The 19,187-nt window shown below is 41.1% G+C and overlaps 1 protein-coding gene across 1 annotated transcript; it reads right to left on the reverse strand.

The window, feature by feature from the left end:
• Positions 1-303: 303 nt before the first annotated feature.
• Positions 304-8,042, reverse strand: cyp1a (cytochrome P450, family 1, subfamily A). The gene is made up of 7 exons (XM_006628888.3): positions 7,805-8,042; positions 4,611-5,479; positions 4,291-4,417; positions 3,788-3,877; positions 3,506-3,629; positions 2,878-2,964; positions 304-2,292 (listed from the first exon to the last, which is right to left on the reverse strand). The coding sequence occupies exons 2-7, from the start codon at positions 5,448-5,450 to the stop codon at positions 1,998-2,000; spliced, it is 1,563 nt and encodes a 520-aa protein (XP_006628951.1). The 5' UTR covers positions 5,451-5,479; positions 7,805-8,042; the 3' UTR covers positions 304-1,997.
• Between the last annotated feature and the right edge of the window lie 11,145 nt (positions 8,043-19,187).

Consider the following 19,187-nt stretch of genomic DNA (forward strand, 5'->3'; position numbering starts at 1 on the left):
TGAACTTAATGCACAAATCAAAAAGTGACACTGACAAGAATATTGCATCAGAAGAATGTAAATATTTGTACATGCTATAAAACGAACTGTAAACATTGGAATATATAGTTGAGATCATATGGGTCTGATATTAGAAGATGCAATATAGTTTATGTGCTAGATTAAATATTTAAATGTGAAAATGTTGACTGTCACATTTGAGAATGAAAATGCAAGTCAAAATGTATTTAACTAACCTATTTAGTATCAGTGCTACACAATATAATTGTATGTCTATAAAAATAAGAAATAAAAAAGACCGGGTTCATGTTCAAAAGGTTTATTATTTCCATCCAATTTATTACTTTATCCCATTTATTATCTCACAGAGATTAAATGTTTTTAAAAAAACAGGAACTCCTCTTATACATGCTGTAAGCTTGATACATGAATGAGAGAAAATAGCTTGATATAAGCAAGCACAAACCAAAATCATTTAAAAAGAAATTACCATAACTTGCATATATTTTGTTCTACAAGATCAGCGTAACTGCAACAGCTTGGAAAAAGGTCCTTCATGATTGCGTAATAAAATTCACAGATACACCTGTTAACAATACAAATGGCTGTACAATTGGCTAGAATATGTTTTTAGACAGAAAATAATAAAAGCTATTTTTAAGTCAATAAGGTACAGTATAATTCAGTCCCTCATCCCACAATTTGTTACATGTACAAAAACTGATATTTTGTTCAGGACCTGTAAAAGCCCTTAAATAGGTAAGTGTTGTTTGGTTAAGTACACTGTCACATTCTGGGATAAATGCCCCTCCTGGCAGACAAAGCATCAATATGTTACTCCACATATAAATATATGGCAAAAAAGACGAGAGACCTCAAACCTGGGATGGCTAGTGTGACACTTGTGGTCAATATTGAATCTTTCACAAATAACTCTACATTCTACATATACAGGTTAAAAAAAAAAAGATTTGTTCGAAAGGCGCCTAAGACACAAAGTATATTTCCTATACAGTGTCCATTGTTTCTGGGGCTTAACTTTGAGTTGTATACAATTACAGACAACCGAATAACAAAGCTCTTCCACATCACCAGAACAGGTTACAAACCGGTGTAAAGGCAAAAAGCAAATCACGTGCCATAAATCTGCGTTTGGATACAAGTAGCAAAACGTATTCAACTAAATAAAGAATACAATGAAAATCCATTTGCAACTTTGATTTAAGACCTAAATTCAGATTAAAAACTGAAAATATCCCCTTACCTATCATAACAAGAGGAATAAGACAACAACATTGAAACTGGTGCAAAGCAGTTTTAGAAATGCGCACAAACTGGAAGCTTTTGATCTGAGGCAGCACAGAACTCTTTTGATGAGTTATTTCTGATAAAGGAGCAAAACCCAAATAAGAGATTTACAGCAATTCCTACAAAGCTAAAAATCCCTAGTTTCAACATTTAAATATCAGAGTAATAATAACAGATGGGTTCCATTTTATACACTTTTGAAGGCAGACATCTGTTTTTAATTTTATTTTTCCCCATCAGTTCTACCTGATGGAACCACTCATATACAGAATGAGATAAGTCACTACAAACTGATCAGCCATCTCTGAAGTCAGCTTTCACACATTCTTACAGACCTCCTGCTGTACTGAAACTATAAAGTTATTTTTCTTTTGAGAACTGGTTTGGAAGTTCAGATTCAAGTCAACTGGAGCTTCAGTTAGAATTAATTCTCACACAGTTGCTTGCAATTACATTTTGGCTTTTCTTTTGAAAAGCAGCCCTTTACAATTTAAGAAATCTGTTGTGTACTTTGTATTGGCTTCTTCTGGCATTCTAGTCTCAAGTCGAAGACACATAGCTCCTGTTTGAAAGCCAGACCGCTGCGTCAGCAGCTCAACGCTATCAACCTCCAGGAACAGCTAGACACGGAACAGCCATCGCTCCCAGCGCGGCGAGGTGCACTGCGGGCTCCACGGCCGCCAAGGAGCTCACTCCGCGCGCACTCTCAGGCTGGCACGCAGGTGGCAGCGCTTGTGCTTCATGGTGAGGCCGTACTCGGGCGTCATGTCCAGCTCGTGGTCGGGGAGGCTGTGGAATGTGAGCTTCTGCAGGAGGATGGCCAGGAAGAGGAAGACCTCGGAGCGCCCGATGGACTCCCCAATGCAGCGCCGCTTGCCCATCCCGAACACCATCACCTTCTCCGCCTCCATCTTGTTCACAGTCATGCCCTCAGCGTCCAGGAAGCGCTCTGGGCTGAAGGAGGAGGGGTCCTTCCACGTGATTCTAATGAAAGAAAAAACAGGCTCAACTTGAAACAGGGCAGCCAACTTACTTTTCTGAATGGATTTAAAGGGTGATGCACTACCAGCTTTTCATAGCATTTCACTTCTGTGCTACTTTTGTCCTGTATGTTCTGTGTCCTGAAGACCCGGCAAAAGGCTTGAAATTGTAGATTACTAAAGAAGTAATTTTGATGCCTACATTAGCACACTTGACCTGGACCTTTAAATAATCGAGACTGCCTTCACAAAGTTTCCTTAAAAATCATCTTGCACATTGTTCTTGTTGTCGCAGCAGGTGAAATTGTACCTGGTTCTAAGTCCCAGAGTTTGAACAGTTTGGTTTTATTTAAAGCTGTGCTGAATGAATACCTGTATTAGACAACCTCTGCCAAAACCATAGAAATAACTGTTTTATGTCAATTATGGAAATCCAACTAGAAGTGCTTGCAGATATTATTTAGCTGTTCAGTTCATTAAAAATAATGTTTATAATGCTGATTAAGATTACTTTTGTTCTACTTAAATATCTTAAAAATCCAATAGCAAAGGCCTTCAGGTATGGTCCACTGCAGAAAGCCACACTCACGGGTCATGGTTGATCTGCCACTGGTTAATAAAGACACAGGTATCCTTGGCGATGTAGAAGCCGTTGAGGACGGTGTCCTTAGTGGTGCTGGAAGGGAGAAGCAGGCCGTAAACTGAGGTCATGATCACTCACAACAGGGGAGTAAAGCAGACTTCTTATACATATATTATATTCTTATTTGTCCAACAGCAAAACACCTCTTAAAGTTCATCGTATTAAGATTACTTGTGAAAATTGTGTTATTGGTCTGATTGGAGTGTTTGCCTATTTAATGCGATAGGTTTCAATAAGATATTTTTCAATGTTAAACAGATTAAGGGTGAAATGTATTTGCAGTTTTTAAAATATAATTTGCTACATTTATACAAAAGCACTTTGATTAAATCAACCACCTTTCCTGAACAATAATGCGTGCGAGTCGCTTTCGACTCCCGCATTGCTGCGACCTCTCAGAGGCTGGATGGCCAGTTACAGATTGTTAACATCTTAGATATGTCAGCTGCTTTAGTAGTTTATACAATTAACAAGAGAAAGAGGTTTCTGGGACATTCTTCAGTTTAGGATGTGAATTCCCTCTCGCCCATCAAGGGGTGCCGGGATTGTGTCCCGGCCCCGGAGGGGTCCTCACCAGTGCGGGATGGTGAAGGGCAGGAAGGAGGAGTGCCGGAACATCTCCAGGATGAAGGCCTCCAGGTAGGGAAGGATGGGCTTGTCCGACAGCCTGACTTCGCGCTCCCTGCCCACGTTCTCATCTGCAGGGGAGATCACAGAACCAGCTGAGCCAGGGCGTTCACCACACAAGCTGAGGGGCAGCTGGGGTGTGCAGAGCCCCAGAGCAGCACAGTCACGTAGTCCAGAGGCGAGAGCAGAAGGAGGCAGAATTGGATTAAACAAAAAAGGCTCAACTTACCCAGCTCTTTCTGGATCTTTTCCTGAATTCCAGGATAGGCCACCAAGTACATGAGAGACCAGGAGAGTGCAGTGCTAATGGTGTCAAACCCTGGGGTTGAGGAGGAAGACAGAGCCTGATGAGCGCAACTGTACTGACAACCATTTACCATATTATCAGCCCTCGATTGGCTCAAGTAAGAATGAAAATGCTACAACTTATAATTCTGCACTATGTGTATGTTCTCTGAACTTTTAAAATAGTTTTAAGAACCAGGATTCCATTTAACCTTAAAGGACATGACAAACACATTTTTCATGAGTTCAGGACATTAGACAATTTTGATGCTGCTTTCCAGAAGCATGTTAAATATCCTGTGCATGTGAGTTTACTATAATAATGACAACCACTGAAAATGGTCAAGTAACCTAACATTTATGCCATAAAGTATTTGTTTTATTATTTGCAGTCAGGTTTCCAAATTTGGCTACCAGTGTCTGAGAGGACCCAGCTGTCCGACTCACCTGCTCCAAAAAGATCATTGACGATGCCCACGATTTTCTCATCAGAAATGTCAATGTTGGAGTTTTCATCCAGTTTCTTCTCCTGGCAGTGGTCAATCAGAGAGTCCGTGATGTCACGGATGTTGTTCTAAAGCAGACAGGAAATAACGTTAATCCAGAGCGCAGCTCCTTTCTCATTTCTACCCGCCCACCCTGAAGTTCATGCTGCCATTCCGCTACTTGGGCATGTCCAGCGCAGCACATCAAACACTTTCACAGCTGCTCCTCGGTGTGCGTTACTGTGCCGTAGGTCATCCCGGTGTCGCCGGCGGGCAGCTCACCTTGTCGAAGGAGTTGTAGTGCTCCGCGACGATCCTCTTCACGAAGACGTTGAAGCGGCGGTTGATGTCCAGGAAGGAGCGCATGGCCTGGCTGGGCAGGAAGCGCAGCAGCGGGATGAAGTCTGCTGGGTTGCCGCTCCCCACCACCCGCCCGAACTCGTCGCTCAGGTTGACCAGGCGCACCAGCTCCTCGTGGTCGTGGCTGTAGCGGCGGCCGAAGCACATGCCGCAGATGACGTTGGCCACCGACACCACGATGTGGCGGAAGGGGTCGAAGCTGCCGCAGTTCTCCATGACGACGCTGAGCCGCCGCACCAGGTAGTCGGCCTCCTTGCAGATGTGCTCCTCCAGGGCGCAGGAGTAGTCGGCGCTCGTGCCCTCGAGCACAGAGAAGGAGCGCAGGGCATTCAGGGCCAGCTTGCGACGGGTGCGCCACACACCCGCGTGGTCGGTGCTGAAGGCCAGGCTTTTGCCGTCGTTGATGAAGCGGAAGCTGTAGAGGTCGGGCCGCCCGGCGAAGTCGTCGCCCTGCTTGATGAGGGCCTGGCGCAGCGTCTCGTAGCTGCTCAGCACCACCACCGGCCGCATGCCGATCTGGATCTGCATGACATCGCCGTAGCGCTGGCTCATCCTGCTGAGGCTCAGGTGGGGGTTGGCTCCCAGCTCCAGCACGTTGCCGATGATGGGGAGGGGCTTGGGCCCCGGAGGGAGGCGCAGCCCGGCAGGGATGTCCTTGCGGAGGAGGCGCAGGAGAAGGTAGACGATGCAGAGCGTCACCATGGCGATCAGGCTCTCCGACACGGAGATAGGCCCCAGGAAGGGAAGACTGAGGAGTGCCATTCTGAGGAAAAAGAGCTTTTCTGAAGAATCTGTGGAGGAGAGGAAAACAAGCGTAGGAAGTTAAGGCTGCCTCAGTGAATGCAGCAATGGCTGAAGGAAGCGGTCTACCTCCTCTCTCCTGAAAACTAAAGGGATTAACCGAGTCCTAAAGGTGTGAAATCTTGCAGATGTATAAGGATCTTCAGTAAATTATTAAGTTAATTATTAAATAATACATGCAATTCTTATACAATGGCAAAAGCCACTGGCATCTCTGCAAGAGGAAATAAGTGCTTTTGATTTATGCTAAACAGTGGAGTTTGACTCTTTATTGTGGTGCAATTCTGGATTCTTATTCCCTCACATGCACACACACATTGTTTCTGCCTGACGGGACTAACATCAATTATTTCTGGATGTTATAATGTCAGAGCTCAAAACCAGTGTAAACAAACTGTACTGCAGCAGTTAATTATCTCACTTCAGAACTACGTGAAAGTCTGACTTACCTATGTCACTCTCCAACCACATTCTTGTTTCAGCACGAATGGAGAACACATTACAATTATTGCACTACAGTACATTTATGGGAGCTTGCCAGCTCTTGCTAAATAATCCCGCAGGTAAGATTTGTTAGAAATTAGGTAAATAATGCCGGTGCTTAAAAGAAAAGGATGAAAACCAACAGGAATTTCAGAAATACAAGAGACCGTCAGTCCTTAAACCGAAGCTCTCTCTGACGATATTCCTTCAGTTTGCTTCAGGGGAGACTACAGTACATTGTGTTTTCTATTGTGAACTCAGGTGACCAGCTATGGCTTTTTTTAAAAAACTGATCACTGACACTATAATCCAGGGACATTTCCATCTTGAAATCGTATCTTTTAAAACTGTTCTAGACCAACAGTTTTACACGTACTGTAGATGTTAGGCAAATGCTTCATTCAGACAAAATCTGCAAGAGTATGACAGAAAGGCTCCGAGCAGGACTCCTCCTTCAGCACGCTCCTACACCCTTTCATTATCTCTCAGACGCCGCTGTGCAGGACCCGCGCTGCTGTCACTCATTCGCACCCGTCCGCCCTAGAACAGTCTGAGTGAAAGGGTGAACTTCACCGCCTCATTCTGCCTCATTAACAGTTCACTGCCTGTGGCACTAGCGGGGTACATTGAAACAGCTCGGATGCAGACCTAGGGAATCTATCATAGGAAACTTCTAACACACAGCATTACGACGCCAGCGTGTTAGCCATCAGAGCTCCTGAACTGGAAGACCTGTCGCATTGTCTTAGGGGGGAAAGGGGTCGCGGAGTTATCTTGGTACCCCAATTCAGACTTGCGGAGAAAACGCAGCAGTGAGCGTCTCTGTATATACAGTACACAGAGCTCTTTGCCATAGTGAAATCAGTGTCCGACCCAGATACTGCATATAGACGTACAGTTAACAAGTATACAGATAATAAAGGTTTTCCGATGGTTTGGACAAACGTCTGTGAATTGAGTTTATCTATACATATGTCTATCAATCACCACGCGTGCGAGTTAATGCCAGAACATTGTCTGCAATTGAAGGAGTTGTAAGTGAAACCGCCTTGTCGCTGCAAACATCAACAGACTCGCTATAACAAATACGTGTTTAATATGGGGTATTTTGTTTCTATAAAAAAACAATTATAATGAAAATTCGCACATTTACAGTTGGAACAATAAAGAATGCAAGTCCCAGGTAGCATTGATTTGTGAAATTATGGTCAAATTTGCTGTAAATTACACGCCCCTGGGCTTAATAACCCAACATATTCGCTAGCGAAACTGCACAACTTAAATTATTTTAAAGCTCTTTCATACTTGCAGTATTATTAAATTAAATGAAGCGCGCCCATGTTAATGTATTCATTTATGTTGTGATCATTGTTATGTACTGTAATGTTTACATTTACAGATATTCTTAATAGTGCTTTTACTTTTCTAAACATGTGAATGTGGTAATTTTAAGGTAAATTAATTGTCGAGTAAAATTCGGTCTATTTGTAAATGTGTGTAGACATTGCCCGGTTTTCTTTCAAACCCAAACTGCAAGCTGCTTGTAGTTTGAATATGATTTAAGGATAACCTCATCTCCATTCCTATTAGTGTGGCAAAAACGCTTCTTTTTAACTAGGTATAAATTTCCTTATTTTCTGAGGTCTTTTGATTTTCAAAATAATTAAATTTATATGCATTTTCGTCTGCATGTAGCTAATAAACTGTACTGTATCTGTAGAGAAATAGCAAGGATTTCGGAGTTTCACTATTCCAGCGCACATGAATCAAGTTACAGTTACAGTTACAGTTCTGGCTCCAGTTTAATAAGTGCAGAAGGAAAATGAAATTACCTGGGCAGGTTTAGTGGACTGTTGCACCGTGCTGTCCGAGGCTCTGAGGGCGCAGGGGCGGCTGCAGGAGAAGGTGTCTCTTTACTATCCTTTAATCAGACCTTTCTTTCCTTTTCCATCTGATATGAAGGGGGTAGGTGATCTTTTATAGCGCTCGGCCCGTGCGGATTGGCCCCCGTGCTGCTGACGTCAGCCAGCCGGCGCTCGAGGTCGTGGAACACCCGCGGCGCAGTTTTTAAGATTTGGAAAGACACCGCAGCAGGGGCGCCGCGCTGCAGTTCATAGAAAAGTAAAAGAGCAGAACTGTGAGCGAAGATGAAGGCGTTAGACATTCTTCTCTGCAATAGCCCATTTAAAGTTTACTACAACTTTAGTACATTGTATTATTTAGAAATACGCCGGTTTGTGTTAACTAGTACCACTCTGTAGAAGCCAACACAGCTTTGCACAGTTTGCAGCGCATTCATTGCTTCGAGAGAAATGTTGTGGCATTTTCAGTTAAATTCATTTTTTTATTAGTAATAGTTTAATATACACAGTTTAACGCGGCAATTTCCGTCCTGCTGTAAAAGAGATGTAAAATTAATATCTCAGAAGAAATTGATGCATATGGACATTTTTCAGAGTCTGATTCATAACCTGTAAGATTTTCATTCATCCATTATCAGAAACATTCTCCGTGCGGGAAGAGCAACGTTACACTCTGGACGTGTAGTCAGGACGAATAGTCTATTGCAATCTAAACACAGAGGGACAATTTAGAGACACCAGTTAATCTAGTCCCGATGTCTTTAAAAGGTGGGACGAAACCGGGGTCCTAGACAAAACCCCCACTGCTAGAGAAAGGATACGAGTGGACTCCACACAGAAGGCGTTGAAGCCCAAAATAGGACCAGGAGCTCTGAGGCAGTAGCGCTAACCTCCAAGCCCAAGTGTCTCCTATAGGATTTATATCGATCAGGTGTACAGTATGCCATCTGAGCAGTGTACTAAGGAGCTGCATTGAAAAAGCATAATCGAAAATCAAAAGAGCACATACGTTTACGTAAATCGTTTACGACTGACTAATGGTTAATTTTGCTCAGTGTTACAGAAATGGAGTGCAATGATTGCAAAGTCACACAAACTAGACTCTGATTATGAGTGAAGAATATAGCATGTACTGTACAGTTAGTTAGTGTACCATCAAAGTGATTTATAATTTCACTTTCCCTTGGGATCTATACTTAGAACGATAAAGACTTCGCCATTGCTTTAGCAATTGACTGAGCATTTGTGTATCATGATAACGTCTTTAAAAAAAGAAAGGTCGCATACTGTGCAAGAGAATGCTATAGTTTAACTTACCTAATTACTCCTCAATAATCACGAGACTATTCCACCCATTCACATTTGTGAATTCGTGGGGAAAAAAAATGGGGATCATGCTTAAACCCTTAAAATATCATACCTTCCGCCGACACAAAAATAATCCCATTCACCTCCCATTAAATTAAAATAAATATGTTTAAAATGTGGCGTTTATGCAAAAATAAATCGACAGATTCAAAGAACAGGCTTGCCTAAAGTCTGGGCTCTGTTTCATCTATTAACCCCGAGACAGTTAACTGTGGGCGACAGGTGCTGGAAGATTTTGTCGTTTTGGGGAGGTGAGATTAATTATACACATTGTTTTAACTAGGTTTTCTAAATGAGACGGTTATTAATTCTATCTCCATTAACTTAAAAAATGAAATATTTATGTTAGTATAATTAAATTTAAAGCATCGACATTTTCCAAATTTAAAACGTGTAGTTAAGATCAAATTTAAACACTTCGTTTTTCAAATCACTGTTAATTTTTTCTGAACACTCACCAATTACCAATACAGATTGAAATTAAGCCCAAAGGGAGATGACTTTCAAGAAACATGCCAGTAATAAAATAAAAAGAGTAATAAAATGAAAATCTCTCATTAGTTTGTCCATTTATCAAGCGTTTGTATATATTTCGAGGTAAAATTAACAACAAGCAAAATTTTACACATTCTTAACTCTGGGTGATTTAATTCATAACCTAGACTCAAACATTGAAACATTTTAGTAACTATTGACAGAGGAAAAGATGACGATAATTTATTCCATGCAATACAAGAAATACAATCTTTACAGAAAAAGTATGATCTGCACAATATTGTTGGAGTGTTATTATTACCATAATTCCCAGAAACGCTTACATAAAGCGAACTTCTATCGTCTTATTGAGATTTTATCATTAGAACAAGTGAGGTGAAGAAGAGATTTAGTAGGCTAATTACGTGACATTATCACTTAAAATGTTACTTTTTTCAGTTTGATTCACTTTCCGACGTAAACACGGCGTTGAATTGATTTCTTATTTTAAAAAATCTTATGCCGTTTGATATTACTCGAGAGCTATGTAGATCTTAAAATACCTTAATCACAAAATAAAGGTTAGAAAAATAAATTTAATTTGAAAAAACGTTTCTGATCGTAGCTTTCCTATTCTAAGGTGTAACGAACTAAGTGTAATTCACACAAGAGGGAGACAAAGCTAAAAGCTTAAACAAGAGTGCTTTCCGCTTCTATTGCCCTGTCCTTGGTAATACCCTTATATAGGCAGTCTGTGGAAAGATAATGATATATATATACACAGTATGATACTTATTTACGGCTCCCACAGACCTGCAGAAACCAATATTCACCGTCTTAGTCTCTAAATAGTTGATTCAGTACAGCTGTAGAGGGAACTTGATAACCACAGGAGTGTGGTTTACAACCCAACATGAAATTAACATTCATTTAGAAAATATAAGGACAGGATTGATGACTTTACTGTGTTTTAACCTTACTCCCATACAACAGTTAACCCCGCTAAATGTCATAACATCATAAATTTGCGCGCTCAAATAAATCAACTATAAGCGCGGTCTCCTGATGAACTCACCAGGAGATCAGCTCCTATGGACAAATACTTTGAGAGATGATTCAGATTAAGTGTTCAAATATAGTGTTCAAATATATATATACAAACACTTCTGATGTTGTGTTGACTGAGAGGCCGAACGCCTAGACTAACAGGGTCTCTACCGAGCGGAAGGACTAGAAGTAAAAATATTTTCATGCAGAATAGCTTAGCTTATTACCAAGCTGTCACAACAGACAAACAAACACACACACAAAAGCAGCTGACATATCAGCGTAGTCGTCTCCTGCATATTTCTAAGGCATTTAGACACTAACGCGGTCCAATATTTTATTCATTAATTATTCTTTTCTTTCATGTGCGGGCCTCTGGTGACACGCCTTGCGCTCGTTATTAACATCAGAGCCTGTCTACACCATCGCGTGCAAAGCGGTTCCGCGAGGCAGAATCAGAGCTCCGGAGTCTTTCTGATCGAGGCACTGGCTTTTGACAGGTTGATAAATTTGTGCTACTGTGTAAATAAGAGAAGCGCTATATCCCCAAACGTAGGCTGAAGGTATTTATAGTATTTTGGAAATGATAAATGTCACAGGTTTAAAGCTTTCCATCCATCTATGTCCCTGTGTAGTTACTGGATGTCTCTTAAGTACTTCAGTCGTTCAACTATGAACAAGAATAAACGCTGCATTTAAAACAAAACAAAGATCACATAGCCAACTTTAGTTGAAAGGTAATACAACATTGTTCTGAAAATGAAGAAAAAACACGCAACTGAGATAATATTGCCAGTGGCATGAAATTTGCGTCTAATGCCAGTCGACTGAAGTTTTTAAGACACAGTTTTCCTTCTGACAATTAAAATGTCCAGCTTCAGGAAAACGCGCCTTATCCAATGTGCAGGTAACACAGGAAATAACCAGTGCCTTGATTTACAGCAGATTAATGCGGGCACAAATAAAAATATATATTTTCATATTTGTAACGGGAAAGTTTACTTAGAATATACATTTGCACGTTTTTTAAATACAAACTCCCTAATGTGACGCCACTTATATCTGTATTTGTTCAAACGTTTTGAATAGTTGTGTATTCTTCATCTCCTTGGACTTCAGTGGCTTCCTCGCTTGCTTTCCCTAACGGCGATGTTACCCCTCAACTGCTGTTGCCAGTACCTGCGATGATGAATGCGTGGGAACGGATTTTTAATTCCCCGAACAAGTTGGGCAATAGCTGCGCTCTGGAGAAATATGCATTTTCAAACATCCCTTGCCAGATTATGCTCTCATTTCTCCTTCCCGGGACAAAGCCCTGAATGTTATCGCACGGAGGCACTTAGTTCTAAGAGAATTTGATAATACTGACAGCGAGCACCTGTTAGCTCGGGTTAAAGATTGCCCAAGTTGCGTGAGAGGGCTTTGGCCGGGTCCCGAGGTAAGGATGCTGGTGGAATTACATGTCGGCTTCAGGGGTGAAAGGCTAAACAAGTTCGCGGCACGGTTTTTACTTCCTTGCCGTGAGAGTAGTAAGGCTTGCGTGAGAAGGAAGACAGACACACAGGACGTGAAGCAGTGGCGGACGAAATGCACGGCAAAGCAAGAAACTTTTTTTTGGTGTGTGTGTCTGACTAATTGAAATAGAGAGGCTAGAGCACAACAGTAAATCGCACGTACGAGTTCGCATGCAGTGTTCCTAAACGCTTTCGGTCCCAGTCTCAAAATGACAAATGAGAAAAAACACATTCTTTGGAAGTCTGAGCAGTCTTTGGAATGTCAGTAGCTACTCGTGTCTTGTTTGTGTCATATTAGATTAATTTTATTGGTTACATATTAACTGTTCTTTGATATTTTGCCAATATAGGGAATTCAATGCTGTTTAGCATTGAGGTTTACAGGACTGAAACGTTAAACTTAAAATCAGTTGTTTAAACTTGTAGCCCTATTCATATTAGTGACATTCATATTCAACGGCATACCCTCTGTGTACAAGAGCACCTGCTGTTCGATACTTTATTGCCATGACAACTAGACCGGGACCGGGAAGCTCCGCTCTACCACGAGCTACATCCCAACGCAAAAGGCAAGAAGCAACCAGTGCTCCACTCTTTAGTTTTAAAAGCACTTTCTTTTAGTTTCCACTGGAATTGATTGGGTTCACTGTGTCAGTGCTTTTGAGGATTTGGGGCAAAGGAATTTATCAATTTGTTCTTCTCTATAACAATTCCAGAGTAGCAATACTTTTTCCAGTGTAGTGAACAGAATTGTACATGGTATTCTAAACTACTACTACTAGTAATTGCTTACACTTATATAGCGCTTTTCTGGACACTCCACTCAAAGCACTTTACAGGTAATGGGGATCCCCTCCACCACCCCCACTGTGCAGCCCCACCTGGATGATGCGACGGCAGCCAACGCTCATCACACATCAGCTCTCAGTGGGGAGGAGAGCAGAGTAATGAAGCCAATTTAGAGATGGGGATTATTAGGAGGCCATGATTGGTAAGGGCCAATGGGAAATGTGGCCAGGATTATACCCCTACTCTTTTCGAGAAACGCCCTGGGATTTTTAATGACCACAGAGAGTCAGGACCTCAGTTTTACATCTCATCTGAAGGACGGCACCTATTTATAGTATAGTGTCCCCATCACTATACTGGGGCATTAGGATCCACACACACACCACAGGGTGAGCGCCCCCTGCTGGCCTCACTAACACCTCTTCAAGCAGTAACTTTAGTTTTTCCCTGGAGGTCTCCCCTCCAGGTACTGACCAGGCTCACACCTGGCTTCAGTGGGCTGTCAGCTGTGAGTTGCAGGGTGATATGGCTGCTGGCAAAAACTAATATTACTAGTATTACTATTAAACTAGCATTACTGGTGTATTCCACAATGTGAAATAACATCCTATTATAAAATTTAAGATGTAATAATATATCCTAACATTCTCTTTAGTCACTTCCCTGTGTTGGCTAGAAGATGAAGATGAGGTGTCAACATGAATACAAGATCTCTTTTTTTTTTCACAGGAAATTTTGAGCACGAAGAGCCTCTTACTTTTATAAAGAATGTCTCTGACACTCGCATGGAACACTTTGCACTTACCTACATTAAATCTAATTTCCAGGTATTAGCTCAGTTTCAAATTGTCTAAATCTTTTTAAATTTTCTTTCAAATGTTCAACAGTGTTTTCTAACCCTCATGTTATAGCATTATGTGCACGCTTGACTAGTTACAAAACTGCAGAAGAAGAGATGTACCTGTAGGACTAAAAGAGTTCCTTGTGGTACTCTGTAAGTTACATGTCACCAGTTGAAAAGGGGAGACTTTAAGGAGGTCAGATAATGCAAGACTGGAGTAGAATTTAGCCAGGAATTCTTGCTAATGCCTAGGGCACCATTCATGAACAGAGCTCCCAGATCGGTACTCAGGCCCCTGGATTGCTGTCTCTTTCGAAGAACTGGCCAAGGGGCACTCGTTTGGAAACGTCAGTCCAGAGGGAAGAGTGTCAGTTTCTGCTCAGCCAGCACCACTTACAGCAGCAGCCTGCTGGTCTCTGGAGGTCTCCCGTTCCAGCACTGACCAAAATCAGCCATCATGACTTTCACAGGACAAACCACAGCAGGCTAGAAGCCAGAAGCTAGTAGCTGTTGTGAGTAGCTACCTGAAATTAACAAAGAAGAATATTTTGAGGTATATTTTTATTTTATTTTTATTTTTTTTTACACCTAAACCTAAAGGCTTGCATTGCTGTAATACAAGTATTGCAATGCAATGAGTTTTCTTTGTCTGTGTCTTTGCGTCAGTCTTCACCAGCTGTGCACGGTGTACTTCAGCCAGCCTCTGGCCAGTCCGAGATCTGAAATGGCTCCAGATGTGGCTCATGACTTTTCTGAGCATTTTCTTCCTGCTTTCCTTGTTTAGAAAGCTACCTGAGAGAGTACCGGGGACAAATTAACAGGCAACACTTCAATAAAGGCCGATAAATTATAGCCAATGCTGCCGTCATTTCGATTACTGAGTTAAGAATTAAAAAAAAGGATTATTTTTAAATTTTGCAGGATATTTATGTCCATTTGAATTAAATCTAAAATCAAATGTGGTTTGTGAAAATTAATATGGACCATGAAACTTGAGCAGGCAACCATGTGGGTGAATTTGTCTGAAATTTCACAACCTTCCTGAGGTGACATCAACTCTAGGGCTGTTGTTGGGGTTTTTCCCATAACTAGAATCTCATCTGTCGTCCTCAGCCTCCTCTTCATAAGCATCTTCTGATCACTCCTGTCATAACTGAAAAATGTGCTCTGCAGCAATCATAATGAGTTTGCAAAAGTACTTTTGAAAAAGGAGGGGTCAATGTCTGCTGATTTGATTATCAGACAATGAAATGTGTATTATGAAGACATATCAGTCTCATATTGGTAGACCATAAAATGCAATATATTAGTGGCCTACATATTACCCCTTCCAAAGGCTGGACCAGTTTAGTTCCAGCTAGGAGACTATGTAGGGGTGTGCCCTAACCCTAATCCTAACCTCAATCATGTCAAGTCAATCATACTTTCACTGATAACATCCATTCAATGGATAACACACAAAACAGAATGTCTGAATGGCTGTTTCAATTAAATGTGTTAGAATTGGCAGCTCTCCATTTCAAGAAATGGTATTCACTTATTTCAGAAGTCTAATAAAATTATTAAAATAATCTATTTGCTTAGAATACACTTATATCTAAGATGACATACTTATGAAATTCACTAGTTTATAAATAAAATCACTAATCAGTACAAGTTTCACACAGTGCTTTATGTTTACTACTCCTACTAATAATAATAACAACAATTGCTTACACTTATATAGCAGTTTTCTGGACACTCCACTCAAAGCACTTGACAGGTAATGCACCTGCATGATGCAACAGCAGCCATAGTGCACCAGAACGCTCATCACACATCAGCTATCAGTTCGTGAGGAGAACAGAGTGATGAAGCCAATTCATAGATGGGGATTATTAGGAGGCCATGATTGGTAAGGGCCAGTGGGAAATTTGGCCAGGACGCCGGGGTTACACCCCTACTCTTTTCAAGAAACGCCCTGGGATTTTTAATGACCACAGAGAGTCAGGACCTCGGTTTTACATCTCATCCGAAGGATGGCACCTATTTACAGTATGGTGTCCCCGTCACTATACCGGGGCATTAGGACCCACACAGACCGCAGGGTGAGCGCCCCCTGCTGGCCCCACAAAACACCTCTTCCAGCAGCAACCTTAGTTTTTCCCAGGAGGTGTCCCATCCAGGTACTGACCAGGCTCACACATGCTGAGCTTCAGTGGGCTGCCAGCTGTGAGCTGCAGGGTGATATCGCTGCTGACATATGAGGCTTTCAATAAGCTGAGTCTACATAATTTCATAACCAACAAAACCCTTTGTTTTACTTTAATTCAGTTTCTGAGAGTGAATACATATTTTATCATTTTGAAGATGACAGTGACTAAATCTCACTTAATGTATATGCTCTTTTGATACAATTTGCAGTCAAGATAATTATTAGAAGAAATATCGACGAGGCCTCACAACGCTTTTAAACAGTGGGAAAATAAGATTTTAATAATAACGTTTTTTGATTATGTCCGTAACTTTATGCATGAGTTCCTCTTCAGGTAACCGGAAATAACTATTAAAATCTTACGAACCTACTACAGGTTTCGTCTTACAGTGCATGCAGTACACAGGCCTCGTGAAATTAGTCACATCTTGTCTTTTTCCGTTACATAAGAGAGTTCGTGCTTTAACAAATATTAAAAACACATAAACAAACCCACTATTATTATTATTATTATTATTATTATTATTATTATTATTATTATTATTATTATTATTATTATTATTATTCTTCAAGAAATATTCATAAATATATAACAATAAATATTACTCAGTAGTTGGCAAGGGTTTTACATTATACCTCCAGTAAAACATATTTGCTTCCGGAGAATGACATACGATTTAATACGCTTCTAACTACAGGTGAAAATCGAACTGCTCCGGCGATCTCAGATTAAACGAGGCTGCTTTTTTAGAGAAGAGTTTGCTTTCCTTGGCGCCTGGTTTCTCGCCCGGCTGCTGTCTGTCTCTGGTCCTGGAGTTGCGTGAGAAAGAGATGACTGTAGAAGAGGGAGGGAGGTCACTGTTCGGGACAATCCGAAATCTGCCTGGCCAGTCACGCGAAGACTGTCTTAGCCTCGCCAGAGGAAGGGTCTTAAACTGGAAGAGCAGAGCCTGGAGACGCGAGACCTTTCTGATTACGGAGGTGTAAATATTTATCCGGCGTATTACTGGATTGAGGGCTGTTCAGACGGGCGATCCACAATTCAAACTATTATGGAAGCACGACAGTATTAGAAGAAGTCAACAGTTTAAATCTACAACACAGGAGGTCGGGCCGCCTGGGACAAGTTTCCATTCACACTCACAAAGCAGGATATTACAGATTCGTACTAATACCCTAAAGACCCCTTAGGCAGTCCCATAAGGAAGATGCTGGAAGTCTGCCTTCACAGGAAACAAAAAAAAATCACAGCGACAAGCTAAAGAATAGGTTGCTTCCATTTATTTAGTTTTTTTTTCGGGAATCAATACGTGGTTGTGTGGGTCACCATGGTTAGTTTATGGTAACCTTAAACTTTTACCGTACTACCTTCACAAATAATCTTCACGCATTTATTTAACAGATTAAAAGTCTGAGAGCAACTATTGGTTCCGACATGTAAAATACAAATATGGGATATTATCTGTAATGATAAAGTAGTATACTGTATATGAAATACATGAAAGGCATAATCAAAGTACGTGATCTTTTTCCAGGTTCCTTTTTTATTAAAGAAGTAACCTTCACATTAAAACCCCTGCTCCTTACCAAATACAGAACAGCAATACATTGATCGGCATTTCTTCTGCAAGCATCGTCACCATGAACTTTTCCCCATTATTCATCTGTTATGTTTCTTTCTCTTTTATGTCTCTTTTGTCATGCCTAAAGGCTCCACTACCAAATAGTTGTATTTCTTTTCTTCACTTTTCAGTATGGTTGAACCTCTGCCTATTTCACAAAGGATGTCTGGGTACAAAACTGACTCTTGTCCAGTCATTGCATAGCCTACTTTAAATTCTACCACCAGAGCCCTGCTCACGTGTTAAGTCCAGCAACAAATGTATACAGCTCATTTCACAGCCAGCTCTCCTCACTGTGTCTCTGCCTCACCATGCAGGCTGAGACCCATGATCACATCAACATTTTTTCATTGTTCTTTTACATTTCCATTTGACCCATTTGGATTATTATTTCAAGGCAAACCTTTCCACTTGTCTATTGTCCAAGCAAGCTCCAGCTAATGTACAAAATGTATATTTAAGTGAAATGAAAGTACAATCATATCCTTCTTACCTGTATCACTTCTTTCTGTTTTCTCACACACTGAGACACTGAAAACCACAGATTTAGTGGCCTTACCATTTAATTGACATATAAAAGCAAATGTTGAAGTTCTTGAGGACAGCGTATATGTATTTTTCAATAGCTCCCCAGAGTACAAAAGGTTTCAGAAACAACATGAGATATGCAAACATAGGAAGGATATCCACGTGACATGTACTATATATGAAACACACCATGTTGTATACTTACAGGCTCATATACTAGAAGTTACAGCAGAGCCTCTCAATTCCTGGCCTTGAGACCTATTTTACCTGCATCCAACTCAGGTTTTCATGATTAAACCTGTCCCTCATCCTTCAATCCTACGTAAGCCTTTTTAAAATGGTTTTAAGATCTTGAAAGGTTGAAAAGGTACAGATTTCAAATATCAATATCAATCTCAGCTGTGTATCAAGAGTTGCATTAATAGTCTGGGTGACAGTCCCCACTATTAACTAAGATGGCTCAAGTCATCTGAGCTCATTAAAAGTCACAAAGGTGATACTGGATGGTTCAGGAAGCTTTATTGCAGAGACTTTCAGGTTGTACAACAGAAATGCACCTCAGGAACCTCACCAGCTAGCTATCAAACTTTAAACTCCACCACCCACCCTGCAGTAGCCCTTTAAATCCCCAATCATTACTAATTAGATTGTGGGAATGTGAACTTAACTGTCACTAATAATCACATTAATTATCTGCTGCTGTATCTGTTTACAACTAATAGAGACCTTAGTGGTCTCTTTTAGCAGGCCAGGTATTAATTAGTCCCCTGCCACAACGTTTTATGGAAGAGCTTGTCAGCATTCCAGTCCCAGTCAGTCAAGTCTTGCAGCTGTGATCAGCTGCTCTAAATTGCCCTCCCTCACCAGTGATAGACTGGGGTCACAATCAGAGCATTGATCCCAGTGCTTCTGCACTGGTTTGCTACAGCCCTTACCCATATAAGTTACTTTCTGATAATAGAAGAAACAACAGTCA

The sequence above is a fragment of the Lepisosteus oculatus genome, chromosome 5 (assembly GCF_040954835.1).
Source record: "Lepisosteus oculatus isolate fLepOcu1 chromosome 5, fLepOcu1.hap2, whole genome shotgun sequence".
Classification (NCBI taxonomy): domain Eukaryota; kingdom Metazoa; phylum Chordata; class Actinopteri; order Semionotiformes; family Lepisosteidae; genus Lepisosteus; species Lepisosteus oculatus.

Excerpts from the sequence above, each read along its gene's own strand:
- cyp1a (XM_006628888.3), bottom strand. The coding sequence starts at position 5,450 with ATGGCACTCCTCAGTCTTCCCTTCCTGGGGCCTATCTCCGTGTCGGAG. Across the intron at positions 3,878-4,290 it reads CAATGATCTTTTTGGAGCAG|GGTTTGACACCATTAGCACT; the intron begins GTGAGTCGGACA and ends CCTCAACCCCAG. Across the intron at positions 2,293-2,877 it reads TGGCAGATCAACCATGACCC|AATCACGTGGAAGGACCCCT; the intron begins GTGAGTGTGGCT and ends TTCTTTCATTAG.